Below are 20,227 nucleotides of genomic sequence, written 5' to 3'. Positions count from 1 at the left end.
ATATTCTTATTCATTCCTTTACACTTGTGTGTATAAGGTAGTTGTTGTGAAATTGTTAGATTAATTGTTAGATATTACTGCATGGTCGGAACTAGAAGCACAAGCATTTCGCTACACTCGCATTAACATCTGCCAACCATGTGTATGTGACCAGTAAAATTTTATTTGATTTATGTTTGATGTGTCAATGAGTGGAAAGGAGTTGGCGATACCACAAACAGATCTGGGACCAGGCTATAGAAACTGTATGAAAGCAGAAAGGCCTTACCTGTCAGAACTCAATAGCATCAGAGGGTTCATATGAGCTATGGAGACCTACTGTACTAACTACTTGCTCAGGGTCAGCCACATCCAGTGGTATAAAAAGTACCCAAATGTCATACTTGAGTAAAAGTAATGATACCTTAATAGAAAATGACTCATGTAAAAGTGAAGTCACCCAGTAAAATCCTACTTGAGTAAAAGCAAAAAAATATTTGGTTTTAAATATACTTATACAGCAAAAGTAAATGTAATTGCTAAAATATTCTTAAGTATCAAAAGTAAAAGTATTAATAATTTAAAATTCCTTATATTAAGCAAACCAGACGGTTTATATATATATATATATAAATAGTCAAGTAAAAAACGACTTAAGTAGTACTCAAAAGTATTTTTACCTAAGTACTTTACACCACTGACCAGGGTCAGGACCCATCATGTGAATTGGGCACAGAAAACAAAATTCAGGTCAGGAATTGAGGATTTGAGTGCAAATGCTGTCCTGTTTGTTCTGTTTGTTCTGAAGGTTGGGGGGTGGGGGAGAGTTGGCATGTGCCCAACGAAGATAAATGCTGCCAACTAATAGACACGTCTATCAAAGTTTACCGAGATAGGAAAAGAGAGAATGCAAGGAAATAGGAAGTACTTAGAAGAAGCCAGTGCAGTCAGAAGAGTTACAAAAAGAAGAAGAAAAGGGTTTAATTTCTTTCATTTTGCACCATAATGACCTCACAGAGTAGAAAAGGGTTTAATTTCTTTCATTTTGCACCATAACGACCTCACAGAGTAGAAAAGGGTTTAATTTCTTTCATTTTGCACCATAATGACCTCACAGAGTAGAAAAGGGTTTAATTTCTTTCATTTTGCACCATAATGACCTCACAGAGTAGAAAAGGGTTTAATTTCTTTCATTTTGCACCATAATGACCTCACAGAGTAGAAAAGGGTTTAATTTCTTTCATTTTGCACCATAATGACCTCACAGAGTAGAAAAGGGTTTAATTTCTTTCATTTTGCACCATAATGACCTCACAGAGTAGAAAAGGGTTTAATTTCTTTCATTTTGCACCATAATGACCTCACAGAGTAGAAAAGGGTTTAATTTCTTTCATTTTGCACCATAATGACCTCACAGAGTAGAAAAGGGGGAAGTTTGCAGAAAATTGGCAATTTCATATAAATTGGCTCTATAAATGTCAAAGAGATGTGATTTTCTGTACATCAATACCTGCCTTGTGTAAGCCCAGATGTATCCCAAATCACAACCCATTCCCTACAGTATGTAGTGCTCTGGTCAAAAGTAGTGCACTTTATACGAAACAGGGTGCCATTTGGGATGTAGCCCAGTCGTACGCCAGAGGCTCACCTCAGAATAACCTTTTGAGCACAGAGATATAACAAACATGTTTATTATTTCATATAGATTGAGGCTAAATAGTATGCTGCTCCTGTGTTAATGTTTATCAGATCAAATGATCTCCTTAGTTAACCCACTTCCTAAAGAAAAGTGCTCCAACAGCCTTCCAAAAGCAATGCCCCCGCCCCCCAGCCTCTGTCCCTACCTCTAAGTGATTCTATCTCTCTCTCTGACCCTCTCTCATCTCCCTCTGATCACATTAGGAATATGAAGTGGTGAGAAGATGTTATCACTGTTGATTTATTCAGCTTTGAGGCGCTCCCTTTTCTGCCCGATGCTAAGTGAAAGATGGAAAAGAGAAAAGGGATGAGAGAATAATTCTGTGCCAATTCAGATAGTGAAAGGGACAGTGGCCTACAAACATACAAGTAAGGACATACTTGCACTAACACACTTGTATATAATCTAGCATTTCATAGCGTACACATGCAAATATTCAAATTCATTCCTTTTAGCCTTTTTTTGTAAATATTACAATAATCAGAAAACCCCAGGGAAATAATTCTAAGATATGCATAGCTACCAATACGAAGGCATAGTTCTAAAAATTATAGTAAAACAACAACAAATAAAGTCAGTAAAGTGCAAATAATCACATTGTCAAGTTCTACAAAAGGACAATCTTAAAAAAATCACAGACAGTCAGCGGTAAATATTAAGATAGATTCTTATACATTCCAACTTCCAAGTATTACATTTACAATTATACAAATTATTGTATAAACAGCATAACCTCCCCTGGAATAGTAATGTCAAAAAAATTATAAAGTCTAACGTTCTACATCCAAAACAAGTCACCCAGTGCAAATAAAAACAAACACAAAGAGGTCAAAAGTAATCTAACTGGCCAGCTGCAACCCTCCTTTCCCTATCTGATCAGTAGTCCTATCCATTAACCCTGGATCCCCATGATATTGCACAGTATAATAAAAGTACAGAGGGGTGAGGTACACATTTATTTGAAAAACGTTGGAATTCTTGACTTTGATACGGCACTTTATCAGAAAGTACAAATCATTATATATTTTCTGATTATTTGGATGCATTTACAAGAGGAGAAAGGGCACTATAATTCACCCCAATACTTTTTACATAAAGTGAACATATCTTTGGCTTTTAGAAGGCCTATGGAAGTCATACGTTTCCATTTTTTAATATATATATCAACAGTCAAAAGTTTGGACACACCTACTCATTCAAGGGTTTTTCTTTATTTTTTACAATGTTCTACATTGTAGGATAATAGTGAAGACAACAAAACAATGAAACAACACATATGGAATCATGTAGTAACCAAAAAAGTGTTAACAAATCCAAATATATTTTATATTCTTCAAAGTAGCCACCCTTTGCCTTGATGACAGCTTTGCACACTCTTGGCATTCTCTCAACCAGCATTATGAGGTAGCCACCTGGAATGCATTTGAATTAACAGCTGTTAAGAGTTCATTTGTGGAATTTCTTTCCCTCTTAATGCGTTTGAGCCAGTCAGCTGTGTTGTGACAAGGTAGGGGTGGTATACAGAAGACAATACTATTTGGTAAAAGACCAAGTCCATATTATGGCAAGAACAGCTCAAATAAGCAAAGAGAAATGACAGTCCATCATGACATGAAGGTCAGTCAATGTGGAAAATGTCAAGAACTTTGAAAGTTTCTTCTACAATGTAGAACACAAAAACCATCAAGAGCTATGATGAAACTGGCTCTCATGAGGACCACCTCAGGGAAGGAAGACCCAGAGTTACCTCTGCTGTAGAGGATAAGTTCATTAGAGTTAACAGCACCTCAGATTGTAGCCCAAATAAATAAAGTAACAGACACATCTCAACATCAACTGTTCAGAGGAGATTACGTGACTCAGGCCATCATGGTCGAATTACTGCAAAGAAATCACTACTAAAGGACACCAATAATAAGAAGAGACTTGCTCAGGCCAAGAAACATAAGCAATGAACATCAAACCAGTGGAAATCTGTCCTTTGGTTTGATGAGTCCAAATTTGAGATTTTTAGTTCCAACCGCCGTGTCTTTGTGAGACGCAGAGTAGGTGAACAGATGATCTCTGCATGTGTGGTTCCCACCGTGGAGGAGGTGTGATGGTGCTTTGCTGGTGATACTGTCTGTGATTTATTTAGAATTCAAGGCACACTTAACCAGCATGACTACCACAGCATTCTGCAGCGATACGCCATCCCATCTGGTTTGTGCTTAGTGGGACTATCATTTGTTTTTCAACAGGACAATGACCCAACACACCTCCAGGCTGTGTAAGGGCTATTTGACCAAGAAGGAGAGTGATGGAGTGCTGCATCAGATGACCTGGCCTCTGCAATCACCCAACCTCAACCCAATTGAGATGGTTTGGGATGAGTTGGACCGCAGAGTGAAGGAAAAGCAGGGAACTCCTTTAAGACTGTTGGAAAAGCATTCCAGGTGAATGCTTTCATCAAGGCAAAGGGTGGCTACTTTGAAGAATCTAAAATATATTTTGATTTGTTTAACACTTTTTTGGCTACTACATGATTCCATGTGTTATTTCATTGTGTTGTCTTCACTATTGCTCTACAATGTAGAACATAAACAATAAAAACCCTTGAATGAGTAGGTTTGTCCAAACACATATATTACTCTCACACACACACAATATCATAAGGCACTATAACATTTGGGCCATTTGGACAGTATAAGCAGTGAACAGAGGTCCCATCCATTTTTACTTATAGACAAGTAGTACAATAGTTGTACAACGCTCAAATTTGAGGTGTGGAATTACCCATGTGGTCCTGCCTTCTGTCAGCGGTAGAGGCTGATGCTGGTACTCTGGTACAGGTACATGTAGGCATCACAGAACAGACGCTTAGCCACGCCCTTCATGTCCCGAGGCACCTGGTTGGCCAGCTCGGCGGGTGACATGACCAGGTACATGCCAACCTCTGGACATGCCTCCACCTGGGGAATGTTGAAGCCATCCCTCTCTCCTGAAACACACACAGAAAGAGAGAAAGAGAGAGAAAGACAGCGAATGAGACAGAGACAGAGAATGAGACAGAGAATGAGACAGAGAATGAGACAGAGAATGAGAGAGAGAGAATGAGACAGACAGAGAATGAGAGAGAGAGAGAGAACATGAGAGAGAGAGAAAATGAGAGAGAGAGAGAGAGAGAGAGAGAGAAAATGAGAGAGTAAGAGAGAGAGAGAATGAGACAGAGACAGAGAATGAGACAGAGAATGAGAGAGACAGAGAATGAGACAGAGACAGAGCATGAGACAGAGACAGAGAATGAGACAGAGAGAGAGAATGAGACAGAGACAGAGAATGAGACAGAGAAAGAGAATGAGACAAAGACAGAATGAGACAGAAAATGAGACAGAGAATGAGACAGAGAGAGATAGAGAATGAGACAGAAAATGAGAGAGAATGAGAGAGAATAAGACAAAGACAGAATGAGACAAAGACAGAGAATGAGACAAAGACAGAGAGTGAGACAGAGAGTGAGACAGAGAGTGAGACAGAGAGCGAGACAGAGAAAATTCAAACCCACTGTTGGTGTCTGAAAACATTACTAGCCGTCAAATCCTTGCTTCTGCCATCCTTGTTTCCTCTATTCCTCTCAATGCGTATTGGAGGAAAGGACCCAAGGTGCTTCCTTCTGACCTCCAATGAGGTTTGAAAGGAATGGAGGAAACAAGGATGGTTTTCCACACAACCTCACCATGTCTGTCAGCCATGCTGTCAAAGAAGATCCAGTCTGTGCTGTTTGGTCCATGTTTGATGAAGGAGACATAGTGACTGGTCTCTATGCACAGCACTGCAAACAGCTCCAGTCTCTCTCTGGGTGGGGCAGGGGGCGGGGCTCGGAGGGTAGTGGGGGCGGGGTAACCCTCAGGGAGCTGCAGGGGGGAGGGGCTGTGGGACAGCCGCTCGGGGTGAGAGTGCACCTGGAGAAGGAGACAGAGGTGCAGAATCACTAATCCTAATTAAATATAGAGTAATTATTTGGGATGCAAAGTGATTTGTAGATCACTGATTCTGTGTACTCCGACTGCAATGTAGTATGATCTCATACACGTATAATGACACACAACACTATGACAGGTACACACACAGAGTGGAGTGTGTCAGTCTGTCCTTACGTCCTACCTGAGAGGAGCAGGTCCTGCAGAACACTTTAAATCCTGTCCTGCTGAAGACTGGGTCTCTGAAGCAGTCCACACACTCCTCATATGCCAGCTGACCACACAACACACACTGCTGGGGACCTGAACACACACCACGTCACATCTCTGCACAGATATATGGTGTATCCTTGAGTGGCAATGTGTGTGTGTGTGTGTGTGTGTGTGTGTGTGTGTGTGTGTGGTGTGTGTGAACTACCTTCAGAGAGGAGGTCAGTAATGTCCAGCTCCAGTGAAGGGATAATCTTCTGAAACATCTTGAACTTCTTCCCAAAGCGAGGCATCTGGAGGATCAGACAAGACGGCACCTAGAAGGAGAGGAAGAGACATACAGTCACTACACAACCACTGACTACAGTAGACTACCAATCTGGAGACCGTTGTATAGTCTAGTAGTCATAAACACACATTAGTTCAGTTGTAGCAGAAGACTTATCAAACAGCGCCATCTAGAGGAATTTTAGATAAATGAGAATGAGCATAGTGAGCGAGTACTGTGCACCCACACAAACCCACCCACCCTCACACACCCACCCACAAACACCCACCCACACCCACCCACCCCCACCCACCCACACCCACACAAACACACCCACACACACAAACCCACACACACACCCCTACCTCTGCCAGTTTGAGTCCTGCGCTGTGGAAGGAGTGTTCCAGCAGGTGTTGGACAGTAGGCAGAACCAGGCTGTGGTTGTTATCCAGGAAGATTTGATAACAGTAACTGTCCTGGACCTTTCCCCCTGCTGACCTGGAGACAACAGGTCTAGTCTTTAGATTTCTTCATAACCCAGTCTTTAGATTTCTTTATAACCAGGTCTAGTCTTTAGATTTCTTTATAACCAGGTCTAGTCTTTAGATTTCTTCATAACCAGGTCTAGTCTTTAGATTTCGTTATAACCAGGTCTAGTCTTTAGATTTCTTTATAACCAGGTCTAGTCTTTAGATTTCTGTATTAACAGGTCTAGTCTTTAGATTTCTTTATAACCAGGTCTAGTCTTTAGATTTCTTTATTAACAGGTCTAGTCTTTAGATTTCTTTATAACCAGGTCTAGTCTATAGATTTCTTTATTAACAGGTCTAGTCTTTAGATTTCTTTATAACCAGGTCTTTAGATTTCTTTATAACCAGGTCTAGTCTTTAGATTTCTTTATAACCAGGTCTAGTCTATAGATTTCTTCATAACCAGGTCTAGTCTTTAGATTTCTTTATAACCAGGTCTAGTCTATAGATTTCTTTATAACCAGGTCTAGTCTTTAGATTTCTTTATAACCAGGTCTAGTCTTTAGATTTCTTTATAACCAGGTCTAGTCTTTAGATTTCTTTATTAACAGGTCTAGTCTTTAGATTTCTTTATAACCAGGTCTAGTCTATAGATTTCTTTATAACCAGGTCTAGTCTTTAGATTTCTTTATTAACAGGTCTAGTCTTTAGATTTCTTTATTAACAGGTCTAGTCTTTAGATTTCTTTATTAACAGGTCTAGTCTTTAGATTTCTTTATAAACAGGTCTAGTCTTTAGATGTCTTTATTAACAGGTCTAGTCTTTAGATTTCTTTATAACCAGGTCTAGTCTTTAGATTTCTTTATTAACAGGTCTAGTCTTTAGATTTCTTTATAAACAGGTCTAGTCTTTAGATGTCTTTATTAACAGGTCTAGTCTTTAGATTTCTTTATAACCAGGTCTAGTCTATAGATTTCTTTATAACCAGGTCAAGTCTTTAGATTTCTTTATAACCAGGTCTAGTCTTTAGATGTCTTTATAACCAGGTCTAGTCTTTAGATTTCTTTATAACCAGGTCTAGTCTTTAGATTTCTTTATAACCAGGTCTAGTCTTTAGATTTCTTTATAACCAGGTCTAGTCTTTAGATTTCTTTATAACCAGGTCTAGTCTTTAGATTTCTTTATAACCAGGTCTAGTCTTTAGATTTCTTTATAACCAGGTCTAGTCTTTAGATTTCTTTATAACCAGGTCTAGTCTTTAGATTTCTTTATAACCAGGTCTAGTCTTTAGATTTCTTTATAACCAGGTCTAGTCTTTAGATTTCTTTATAACCAGGTCTAGTCTTTATATTTCTTTATAACCAGGTCTAGTCTTTAGATTTCTTTATAACCAGGTCTAGTCTTTAGATTTCTTTATAACCAGGTCTAGTCTTTAGATTTCTTTATAACCAGGTCTTTAGATTTCTTTATAACCAGGTCTAGTCTTTAGATTTCTTTATAACCAGGTCTAGTCTTTAGATTTCTTTATAACCAGGTCTAGTCTTTAGATTTCTTTATAACCAGGTCTAGTCTTTAGATTTCTTTATAACCAGGTCTTTAGATGTCTTTATAACCAGGTCTAGTCTTTAGATTTCTTTATAACCAGGTCTAGTATTTAGATTTCTTTATTAACAGGTCTAGTCTTTAGATTTCTTTATAACCAGGTCTAGTCTTTAGATTTCTTTATAACCAGGTCTAGTCTTTAGATTTCTTTATAACCAGGTCTAGTCTTTAGATTTCTTTATAACCAGGTCTAGTCTTTAGATTTCTTTATAACCAGGTCTAGTCTTTAGATTTCTTTATAACCAGGTCTAGTCTTTAGATTTCTTTATTAACAGGTCTAGTCTTTAGATTTCTTTATAACCAGGTCTAGTCTTTAGATTTCTTTATTAACAGGTCTAGTCTTTAGATTTCTTTATAACCAGGTCTAGTCTTTAGATTTCTTTATAACCAGGTCTAGTCTTTAGATTTCTTTATAACCAGGTCTAGTCTTTAGATTTCTTTATTAACAGGTCTAGTCTTTAGATTTCTTTATAACCAGGTCTAGTCTTTAGATTTCTTTATAACCAGGTCTAGTCTTTAGATTTCTTTATAACCAGGTCTAGTCTTTAGATTTCTTTATAACCAGGTCTAGTCTATAGATTTCTTTATAACCAGGTCTAGTCTTTAGATTTCTTTATAACCAGGTCTAGTCTTTAGATTTCTTTATAACCAGGTCTAGTCTATAGATTTCTTTATAACCAGGTCTAGTCTTTAGATTTCTTTATAACCAGGTCTAGTCTTTAGATTTCTTTATAACCAGGTCTTTAGATTTCTTTATAACCAGGTCTTTAGATTTCTTTATTAACAGGTCTAGTCTTTAGATTTCTTTATGACCAGGTCTAGTCTTTAGATTTCTTTATAACCAGGTCTAGTCTTTAGATTTCTTTATAACCAGGTCTAGTCTATAGATGTCTTTATAACCAGGTCTAGTATTTAGATTTCTTTATAACCAGGTCTAGTCTTTAGATTTCTTTATTAACAGGTCTAGTCTTTAGATTTCTTTATTAACAGGTCTAGTCTTTAGATTTCTTTATAACCAGGTCTAGTCTTTAGATTTCTTTATAACCAGGTCTAGTCTTTAGATTTCTTTATTAACAGGTCTAGTCTTTAGATTTCTTTATTAACAGGTCTAGTCTTTAGATTTCTTTATTAACAGGTCTAGTCTTTAGATTTCTTTATAAACAGGTCTAGTCTTTAGATGTCTTTATTAACAGGTCTAGTCTTTAGATTTCTTTATAACCAGGTCTAGTCTTTAGATTTCTTTATTAACAGGTCTAGTCTTTAGATTTCTTTATAAACAGGTCTAGTCTTTAGATGTCTTTATTAACAGGTCTAGTCTTTAGATTTCTTTATAACCAGGTCTAGTCTATAGATTTCTTTATAACCAGGTCAAGTCTTTAGATTTCTTTATAACCAGGTCTAGTCTTTAGATGTCTTTATAACCAGGTCTAGTCTTTAGATTTCTTTATAACCAGGTCTAGTCTTTAGATTTCTTTATAACCAGGTCTAGTCTTTAGATTTCTTTATAACCAGGTCTAGTCTTTAGATTTCTTTATAACCAGGTCTAGTCTTTAGATTTCTTTATAACCAGGTCTAGTCTTTAGATTTCTTTATAACCAGGTCTAGTCTTTAGATTTCTTTATAACCAGGTCTAGTCTTTAGATTTCTTTATAACCAGGTCTTTAGATTTCTTTATAACCAGGTCTAGTCTTTAGATTTCTTTATAACCAGGTCTAGTCTTTATATTTCTTTATAACCAGGTCTAGTCTTTAGATTTCTTTATAACCAGGTCTAGTCTTTAGATTTCTTTATAACCAGGTCTAGTCTTTAGATTTCTTTATAACCAGGTCTTTAGATTTCTTTATAACCAGGTCTAGTCTTTAGATTTCTTTATAACCAGGTCTAGTCTTTAGATTTCTTTATAACCAGGTCTAGTCTTTAGATTTCTTTATAACCAGGTCTTTAGATGTCTTTATAACCAGGTCTAGTCTTTAGATTTCTTTATAACCAGGTCTAGTATTTAGATTTCTTTATTAACAGGTCTAGTCTTTAGATTTCTTTATAACCAGGTCTAGTCTTTAGATTTCTTTATAACCAGGTCTAGTCTTTAGATTTCTTTATAACCAGGTCTAGTCTTTAGATTTCTTTATAACCAGGTCTAGTCTTTAGATTTCTTTATAACCAGGTCTAGTCTTTAGATTTCTTTATAACCAGGTCTAGTCTATAGATTTCTTTATAACCAGGTCTAGTCTTTAGATTTCTTTATAACCAGGTCTAGTCTTTAGATTTCTTTATAACCAGGTCTAGTCTTTAGATTTCTTTATAACCAGGTCTAGTCTATAGATTTCTTTATAACCAGGTCTAGTCTTTAGATTTCTTTATAACCAGGTCTAGTCTTTAGATTTCTTTATAACCAGGTCTTTAGATTTCTTTATAACCAGGTCTTTAGATTTCTTTATTAACAGGTCTAGTCTTTAGATTTCTTTATGACCAGGTCTAGTCTTTAGATTTCTTTATAACCAGGTCTAGTCTTTAGATTTCTTTATAACCAGGTCTAGTCTTTAGATTTCTTTATTAACAGGTCTAGTCTTTAGATTTCTTTATAACCAGGTCTAGTCTTTAGATTTCTTTATAACCAGGTCTAGTCTATAGATGTCTTTATAACCAGGTCTAGTCTTTAGATTTCTTTATAACCAGGTCTAGTCTATAGATTTCTTTATAACCAGGTCTAGTCTTTAGATTTCTTTATAACCAGGTCAAGTCTTTAGATTTCTTTATTAACAGGTCTAGTCTATAGATTTCTTTATAACCAGGTCTAGTCTATAGATTTCTTTATAACCAGGTCTAGTCTTTAGATTTCTTTATTAACAGGTCTAGTCTTTAGATTTCTTTATAACCAGGTCTAGTCTTTAGATTTCTTTATAACCAGGTCTAGTCTATAGATTTCTTTATAACCAGGTCTAGTCTTTAGATTTCTTTATAACCAGGTCTAGTCTTTAGATTTCTTTATAACCAGGTCTAGTCTTTAGATTTCTTTATAACCAGGTCTAGTCTTTAGATTTCTTTATAACCAGGTCTAGTCTTTAGATTTCTTTATAACCAGGTCTAGTCTTTAGATTTCTTTATAACCAGGTCTAGTCTTTAGATTTCTTTATAACCAGGTCTAGTCTTTAGATTTCTTTATAACCAGGTCTAGTCTTTAGATTTCTTTATAACCAGGTCTAGTCTTTAGATTTCTTTATAACCAGGTCTAGTCTATAGATTTCTTTATTAACAGGTCTAGTCTTTAGATTTCTTTATAACCAGGTCTAGTCTTTAGATTTCTTTATAACCAGGTCTAGTCTTTAGATTTCTTTATAACCAGGTCTAGTCTTTAGATTTCTTTATAACCAGGTCTAGTCTTTAGATTTCTTTATAACCAGGTCTAGTCTTTAGATTTCTTTATAACCAGGTCTAGTCTTTAGATTTCTTTATAACCAGGTCTAGTCTTTAGATTTCTTTATAACCAGGTCTAGTCTATAGATTTCTTTATTAACAGGTCTAGTCTTTAGATTTCTTTATAACCAGGTCTTTAGATTTCTTTATAACCAGGTCTAGTCTTTAGATGTCTTTATTAACAGGTCTAGTCTTTAGATTTCTTTATAACCAGGTCTAGTCTTTAGATTTCTTTATAACCAGGTCTAGTCTTTAGATTTCTTTATAACCAGGTCTTTAGATTTCTTTATAACCAGGTCTTTAGATGTCTTTATTAACAGGTCTAGTCTTTAGATTTCATTATTAACAGGTCTAGTCTTTAGATTTCTTTATAACCAGGTCTAGTCTTTAGATTTCTTTATAACCAGGTCTAGTCTTTAGATTTCTGTATTAACAGGTCTAGTCTTTAGATTTCTTTATAACCAGGTCTAGTCTTTAGATTTCATTATAACCAGGTCTAGTCTTTAGATTTATTTATAACCAGGTCTAGTCTTTAGATTTCTTTATTAACAGGTCTAGTCTTTAGATTTCTTTATAACCAGGTCTAGTCTTTAGATTTCTGTATTAACAGGTCTAGTCTTTAGATTTCTTTATAACCAGGTCTAGTCTTTAGATTTCTTTATAACCAGGTCTAGTCTTTAGATTTCTTTATAACCAGGTCTAGTCTTTAGATTTCTTTATAACCAGGTCTAGTCTTTAGATTTCTTTATTAACAGGTCTAGTCTTTAGATTTCTGTATTAACAGGTCTAGTCTTTAGATTTCTTTATAACCAGGTCTAGTCTTTAGATTTCTGTATTAACAGGTCTAGTCTTTAGATTTCTTTATAACCAGGTCTAGTCTTTAGATTTCTTTATTAACAGGTCTAGTCTTTAGATTTCTTTATAACCAGGTCTAGTCTTTAGATTTCTTTATAACCAGGTCTTTAGATTTCTTTATAACCAGGTCTAGTCTTTAGATTTCTTTATAACCAGGTCTGGTCTTTAGATTTCTGTATTAACAGGTCTAGTCTTTAGATTTCTTTATAACCAGGTCTAGTCTATAGATTTCTTCATAACCAGGTCTAGTCTATAGATTTCTTCATAACCAGGTCTAGTCTATAGATTTCTTTATAACCAGGTCTAGTCTATAGATTTCTTTATTAACAGGTCTAGTCTTTAGATTTCTTTATTAACAGGTCTAGTCTTTAGATTTCTTTATAACCAGGTCTAGTCTTTAGATTTCTTTATAACCAGGTCTAGTCTTTAGATTTCTGTATTAACAGGTCTAGTCTTTAGATTTCTTTATAACCAGGTCTAGTCTTTAGATTTCTTTATAACCAGGTCTAGTCTTTAGATTTCTTTATAACCAGGTCTAGTCTTTAGATTTCTTTATAACCAGGTCTAGTCTTTGGATTTCTTTATAACCAGGTCTAGTCTTTAGATTTCTTTATTAACAGGTCTAGTCTTTAGATTTCTTTATAACCAGGTCTAGTCTTTAGATTTCTTTATAACCAGGTCTAGTCTTTAGATTTCTTTATAACCAGGTCTTTAGATTTCTTTATAACCAGGTCTTTAGATTTCTTTATAACCAGGTCTTTAGATGTCTTTATTAACAGGTCTAGTCTTTAGATTTCTTTATAACCAGGTCTAGTCTTTGGATTTCTTTATAACCAGGTCTAGTCTTTAGATTTCTTTATAACCAGGTCTAGTCTTTAGATTTCTTTATTAACAGGTCTAGTCTTTAGATTTCTTTATAACCAGGTCTAGTCTTTAGATTTCTTTATAACCAGGTCTAGTCTTTAGATTTCTTTATAACCAGGTCTTTAGATTTCTTTATAACCAGGTCTTTAGATTTCTTTATAACCAGGTCTTTAGATGTCTTTATTAACAGGTCTAGTCTTTAGATTTCATTATTAACAGGTCTAGTCTTTAGATTTCTTTATAACCAGGTCTAGTCTTTAGATTTCTTTATAACCAGGTCTAGTCTTTAGATTTCTGTATTAACAGGTCTAGTCTTTAGATTTCTTTATAACCAGGTCTAGTCTTTAGATTTCTTTATAACCAGGTCTAGTCTTTAGATTTCTTTATAACCAGGTCTAGTCTTTAGATTTCTTTATTAACAGGTCTAGTCTTTAGATTTCTTTATAACCAGGTCTAGTCTTTAGATTTCTGTATTAACAGGTCTAGTCTTTAGATTTCTTTATAACCAGGTCTAGTCTTTAGATTTCTTTATAACCAGGTCTAGTCTTTAGATTTCTTTATAACCAGGTCTAGTCTTTAGATTTCTTTATAACCAGGTCTAGTCTTTAGATTTCTTTATTAACAGGTCTAGTCTTTAGATTTCTGTATTAACAGGTCTAGTCTTTAGATTTCTTTATAACCAGGTCTAGTCTTTAGATTTCTGTATTAACAGGTCTAGTCTTTAGATTTCTTTATAACCAGGTCTAGTCTTTAGATTTCTGTATTAACAGGTCTAGTCTTTAGATTTCTTTATAACCAGGTCTAGTCTTTAGATTTCTTTATAACCAGGTCTAGTCTTTAGATTTATTTATAACCAGGTCTAGTCTTTAGATTTCTTTATTAACAGGTCTAGTCTTTAGATTTCTTTATAACCAGGTCTAGTCTTTAGATTTCTGTATTAACAGGTCTAGTCTTTAGATTTCTTTATAACCAGGTCTAGTCTTTAGATTTCTTTATAACCAGGTCTAGTCTTTAGATTTCTTTATAACCAGGTCTAGTCTTTAGATTTCTTTATAACCAGGTCTAGTCTTTAGATTTCTTTATTAACAGGTCTAGTCTTTAGATTTCTGTATTAACAGGTCTAGTCTTTAGATTTCTTTATAACCAGGTCTAGTCTTTAGATTTCTGTATTAACAGGTCTAGTCTTTAGATTTCTTTATAACCAGGTCTAGTCTTTAGATTTCTTTATTAACAGGTCTAGTCTTTAGATTTCTTTATAACCAGGTCTAGTCTTTAGATTTCTTTATAACCAGGTCTTTAGATTTCTTTATAACCAGGTCTAGTCTTTAGATTTCTTTATAACCAGGTCTGGTCTTTAGATTTCTGTATTAACAGGTCTAGTCTTTAGATTTCTTTATAACCAGGTCTAGTCTATAGATTTCTTCATAACCAGGTCTAGTCTATAGATTTCTTCATAACCAGGTCTAGTCTATAGATTTCTTTATAACCAGGTCTAGTCTATAGATTTCTTTATTAACAGGTCTAGTCTTTAGATTTCTTTATTAACAGGTCTAGTCTTTAGATTTCTTTATAACCAGGTCTAGTCTTTAGATTTCTTTATAACCAGGTCTAGTCTTTAGATTTCTGTATTAACAGGTCTAGTCTTTAGATTTCTTTATAACCAGGTCTAGTCTTTAGATTTCTTTATAACCAGGTCTAGTCTTTAGATTTCTTTATAACCAGGTCTAGTCTTTAGATTTCTTTATAACCAGGTCTAGTCTTTGGATTTCTTTATAACCAGGTCTAGTCTTTAGATTTCTTTATTAACAGGTCTAGTCTTTAGATTTCTTTATAACCAGGTCTAGTCTTTAGATTTCTTTATAACCAGGTCTAGTCTTTAGATTTCTTTATAACCAGGTCTTTAGATTTCTTTATAACCAGGTCTTTAGATGTCTTTATTAACAGGTCTAGTCTTTAGATTTCTTTATAACCAGGTCTAGTCTTTAGATTTCTTTATAACCAGGTCTAGTCTTTAGATTTCTTTATTAACAGGTCTAGTCTTTAGATGTCTTTATAACCAGGTCTAGTCTTTAGATTTCTTTATAACCAGGTCTAGTCTTTAGATTTCTTTATAACCAGGTCTTTAGATTTCTTTATAACCAGGTCTTTAGATTTCTTTATAACCAGGTCTTTAGATGTCTTTATTAACAGGTCTAGTCTTTAGATTTCATTATTAACAGGTCTAGTCTTTAGATTTCTTTATAACCAGGTCTAGTCTTTAGATTTCTTTATAACCAGGTCTAGTCTTTAGATTTCTGTATTAACAGGTCTAGTCTTTAGATTTCTTTATAACCAGGTCTAGTCTTTAGATTTCTTTATAACCAGGTCTAGTCTTTAGATTTCTTTATAACCAGGTCTAGTCTTTAGATTTCTTTATTAACAGGTCTAGTCTTTAGATTTCTTTATAACCAGGTCTAGTCTTTAGATTTCTGTATTAACAGGTCTAGTCTTTAGATTTCTTTATAACCAGGTCTAGTCTTTAGATTTCTTTATAACCAGGTCTAGTCTTTAGATTTCTTTATAACCAGGTCTAGTCTTTAGATTTCTTTATAACCAGGTCTAGTCTTTAGATTTCTTTATTAACAGGTCTAGTCTTTAGATTTCTGTATTAACAGGTCTAGTCTTTAGATTTCTTTATAACCAGGTCTAGTCTTTAGATTTCTGTATTAACAGGTCTAGTCTTTAGATTTCTTTATAACCAGGTCTAGTCTTTAGATTTCTTTATTAACAGGTCTAGTCTTTAGATTTCTTTATAACCAGGTCTAGTCTTTAGATTTCTTTATAACCAGGTCTTTAGATTTCTTTATAACCAGGTCTAGTCTTTAGATTTCTTTATAACCAGGTCTAGTCTTTAGATTTCTGTATTAACAGGTCTAGTCTTTAGATTTCTTTATAACCAGGTCTAGTCTATAGATTTCTTCATAACCAGGTCTAGTCTATAGATTTCTTCATAACCAGGTCTAGTCTATATATTTCTTTATAACCAGGTCTAGTCTATAGATTTCTTTATTAACAGGTCTAGTCTTTAGATTTCTTTATTAACAGGTCTAGTCTTTAGATTTCTTTATAACCAGGTCTAGTCTTTAGATTTCTTTATAACCAGGTCTAGTCTTTAGATTTCTGTATTAACAGGTCGAGTCTTTAGATTTCTTTATAACCAGGTCTAGTCTTTAGATTTCTTTATAACCAGGTCTAGTCTTTAGATTTCTTTATTAACAGGTCTAGTCTTTAGATTTCTTTATAACCAGGTCTAGTCTATAGATTTCTTTATAACCAGGTCTAGTCTTTAGATTTCTTTATAACCAGGTCTAGTCTTTAGATTTCTTTATTAACAGGTCTAGTCTATAGATTTCTTTATAACCAGGTCTAGTCTTTAGATTTCTTTATAACCAGGTCTAGTCTTTAGATTTCTTTATAACCAGGTCTTTAGATTTCTTTATAACCAGGTCTTTAGATTTCTTTATAACCAGGTCTAGTCTTTAGATTTCTTTATAACCAGGTCTAGTCTTTAGATTTCTTTATTAACAGGTCTAGTCTTTAGATTTCTTTATAACCAGGTCTAGTCTTTAGATTTCTTTATAACCAGGTCTAGTCTTTAGATTTCTTTATAACCAGGTCTAGTCTTTAGATTTCTGTATTAACAGGTCTAGTCTTTAGATTTCTTTATAACCAGTCTAGTCTTTGGATTTCTTTATAACCAGGTCTAGTCTTTAGATTTCTTTATAACCAGGTCTAGTCTTTAGATTTCTTTATTAACAGGTCTAGTCTTTAGATTTCTTTATTAACAGGTCTAGTCTTTAGATTTCTTTATAACCAGGTCTAGTCTTTAGATTTCTTTATAACCAGGTCTAGTCTTTAGATTTCTTTATTAACAGGTCTAGTCTTTAGATTTCTGTATTAACAGGTCTAGTCTTTAGATTTCTTTATAACCAGGTCTAGTCTTTAGATTTCTTTATTAACAGGTCTAGTCTTTAGATTTCTTTATAACCAGGTCTAGTCTTTAGATTTCTTTATAACCAGGTCTAGTCTTTAGATTTCTTTATAACCAGGTCTAGTCTTTAGATTTCTTTATAACCAGGTCTAGTCTTTAGATTTCTTTATAACCAGGTCTAGTCTATAGATTTCTTTATAACCAGGTCTAGTCTTTAGATTTCTTTATAACCAGGTCTAGTCTTTAGATTTCTTTATAACCAGGTCTAGTCTTTAGATTTCTTCATAACCAGGTCTAGTCTATAGATTTCTTTATAACCAGGTCTAGTCTATAGATTTCTTTATAACCAGGTCTAGTCTTTAGATTTCTTTATAACCAGGTCTTTAGATTTCTTTATAACCAGGTCTAGTCTATAGATGTCTTTATAACCAGGTCTAGTCTTTAGATTTCTTTATAACCAGGTCTAGTCTTTAGATTTCTTTATTAACAGGTCTAGTCTTTAGATTTCTTTATAACCAGGTCTAGTCTTTAGATTTCTTTATAACCAGGTCTAGTCTTTAGATTTCTTTATTAACAGGTCTAGTCTTTAGATTTCTTTATAACCAGGTCTAGTCTTTAGATTTCTTTATTAACAGGTCTAGTCTTTAGATTTCTTTATAACCAGGTCTAGTCTTTAGATTTCTTTATAACCAGGTCTAGTCTTTAGATTTCTTTATTAACAGGTCTAGTCTTTAGATTTCTTTATAACCAGGTCTAGTCTTTAGATTTCTTTATAACCAGGTCTAGTCTATAGATTTCTTTATAACCAGGTCTAGTCTTTAGATTTCTTTATAACCAGGTCTAGTCTTTAGATTTCTTTATAACCAGGTCTAGTCTATAGATTTCTTTATAACCAGGTCTAGTCTTTAGATTTCTTTATAACCAGGTCTAGTCTTTAGATTTCTTTATTAACAGGTCTAGTCTTTAGATTTCTTTATAACCAGGTCTAGTCTATAGATTTCTTTATAACCAGGTCTAGTCTTTAGATTTCTTTATAACCAGGTCTAGTCTTTAGATTTCTTTACAACCAGGTCTAGTCTATAGATTTCTTTATAACCAGGTCTAGTCTTTAGATTTCTTTATAACCAGGTCTAGTCTTTAGATTTCTTTATTAACAGGTCTAGTCTTTAGATTTCTTTATAACCAGGTCTAGTCTTTAGATTTCTTTATAACCAGGTCTAGTCTTTAGATTTCTTTATTAACAGGTCTAGTCTTTAGATTTCTTTATAACCAGGTCTAGTCTATAGATTTCTTTATAACCAGGTCTAGTCTTTAGATTTCTTTATAACCAGGTCTAGTCTTTAGATTTCTTTATAACCAGGTCTAGTCTTTAGATTTCTTTATAACCAGGTCTAGTCTATAGATTTCTTTATAACCAGGTCTAGTCTTTAGATTTCTTTATAACCAGGTCTAGTCTTTAGATTTCTTTTTAAACAGGTCAAGTCTGGTAATCAAGTATGTATTACATTGGTGTAGTGCAAAGCTACATTACAATTCAAATAGAACATAGATTAGAGTAAGGTATTCTTACAGTTTGAGGAGAGGATCCAGACAGAAAATATGGTTCATAATGAGGGTAAGAAACTCTTCTGGATCTGAACAAGAACACAACCACACACAGACACACTCAGTCCTTTCAAAAATCACCCTATTAAGTCTAGTTAATTTACAGTTGCGACTGTCCTGTTAGAAAGCCTATAGCAGTAAGGCAGATGTTTGTTCACCTTTCTCCTCTGTGGTGAATGTGTGGCAGTATCCAAGCTCCTGCAGCTGCTGACGAAGCTTCATAATGTGTCTCCCTTCCACAAAACCTTCACTGCACGTAGACATCAATACACACATGCAAAACATGTATTAGCACCCCCAAGCCTACAATTACTACACCTCCTAAGCACACACACACACACACACACACACGCTGGCTGACCTGCGGAGCGGGTTGACGATGTCATGTAGCAGGGTACTCTGGATGGGGGCATCCCTAGGCTCTGTTGACTTAAACAGCAGGGAGTCCAACACTGAGGAACAGGAGAACAGACTGGAGAGAGAGAGATATAGAGAGAGTGAGAGACAGACAGAGAGCGAGAGAGCGAGACAGTGCGAGTGAGAGAGACAGAGAGCAAGACAGAGAGCAAGGGAGAGCGAGAGAGAGCGCGAGACAGAGAGTGAGACAGAGCGAGTGAGAGAGCAAGAGAGCGAGACAGTGCGAGTGAGTGAGCAAGAGAGCAAGACAGAGAGCAAGTGAGAGAGATAGATAGAGCGAGAGACAGAGTGAGAGAGACAGACAGAGCGAGAGATAGAGTGAGTGAGTGAGAGAGAGTGAACGAGACAGAGCGAGTGAGTGAGAGAGACAGAGCGAGTGAGAGAGAGAGAGAGCGAGTGAGAGAGATCGAGACAGAGCGGGTGAGCGAGACAGAGCGAGTGAGAGAGACAGAGAAAAAGGGAGAGAGAGACAGAGCGAATGAGAGATACAGAGAGAGAGCGAGAGAGAGAGACAGAGACAAAGAGAGAGAGAGAGAGAGAGAGACAGAGCGAGTGAGAGAGAGAGAGAGAGAGAGAGAGAGAGAGAGATAGAGAGAGAGACAAAGGGAGAGAGAGACAAAGGGAGAGAGAGAGAGACAGAGCGAGTGAGAGAGACAGAGCAAGAGACAGAGCGAGTGAGAGACAGAGCGAGTGAGAGAGAGAGAGAGAGAGAGAGAGAGAGAGAGTGAGAGAGACAGAGATCGAGACAGAGCGAGTGAGACAGAGCGAGAGAGACAGAGCGAGAGAGACAGAGAGAGCGAGAGAGACAGAGAGAGCAAGTGAGACAGAAAGAGCAAGTGAGACAGAGAGAGCAAGTGAGACAGAGCGAGTGAGACAGAGCGAGTGAGACAGAGCGAGTGCGAGTGAGAGAGACAG

The 20,227-nt window shown here is 35.3% G+C and overlaps 1 protein-coding gene across 5 annotated transcripts in view; it reads right to left on the bottom strand.

Annotated features, from left to right (window-relative positions):
• Positions 1–1,255: 1,255 nt before the first annotated feature.
• Positions 1,256–20,227, bottom strand: part of LOC139409440 (cylindromatosis (turban tumor syndrome), like) — a 43,440-nt gene continuing 24,468 nt past the window's right edge. For 4 of the 5 annotated variants that reach the window (XM_071154599.1, XM_071154597.1, XM_071154600.1 and 1 more), the window contains exons 8-16: positions 19,257–19,367; positions 19,054–19,145; positions 18,861–18,924; positions 6,481–6,613; positions 6,056–6,164; positions 5,822–5,940; positions 5,394–5,619; positions 4,454–4,658; positions 1,256–1,955 (exon numbers count right to left, since the gene is read on the bottom strand). In XM_071154599.1, coding sequence (XP_071010700.1) covers positions 4,474–4,658; positions 5,394–5,619; positions 5,822–5,940; positions 6,056–6,164; positions 6,481–6,613; positions 18,861–18,924; positions 19,054–19,145; positions 19,257–19,367 — 1,039 coding nt within the window. In that variant the 3' untranslated portion in view covers positions 1,256–1,955; positions 4,454–4,473. Of the gene's footprint in view, positions 1,956–2,619; positions 4,659–5,393; positions 5,620–5,821; positions 5,941–6,055; positions 6,165–6,480; positions 6,614–18,860; positions 18,925–19,053; positions 19,146–19,256; positions 19,368–20,227 lie in introns of those variants that run through there. The other variant, XM_071154595.1, reaches the window with a different exon arrangement.

This window comes from Oncorhynchus clarkii, chromosome 5 (assembly GCF_045791955.1).
Source record: "Oncorhynchus clarkii lewisi isolate Uvic-CL-2024 chromosome 5, UVic_Ocla_1.0, whole genome shotgun sequence".
In the NCBI taxonomy this organism is placed as follows: domain Eukaryota; kingdom Metazoa; phylum Chordata; class Actinopteri; order Salmoniformes; family Salmonidae; genus Oncorhynchus; species Oncorhynchus clarkii.
This window is presented reverse-complemented; position numbering and strand designations above follow the sequence as displayed.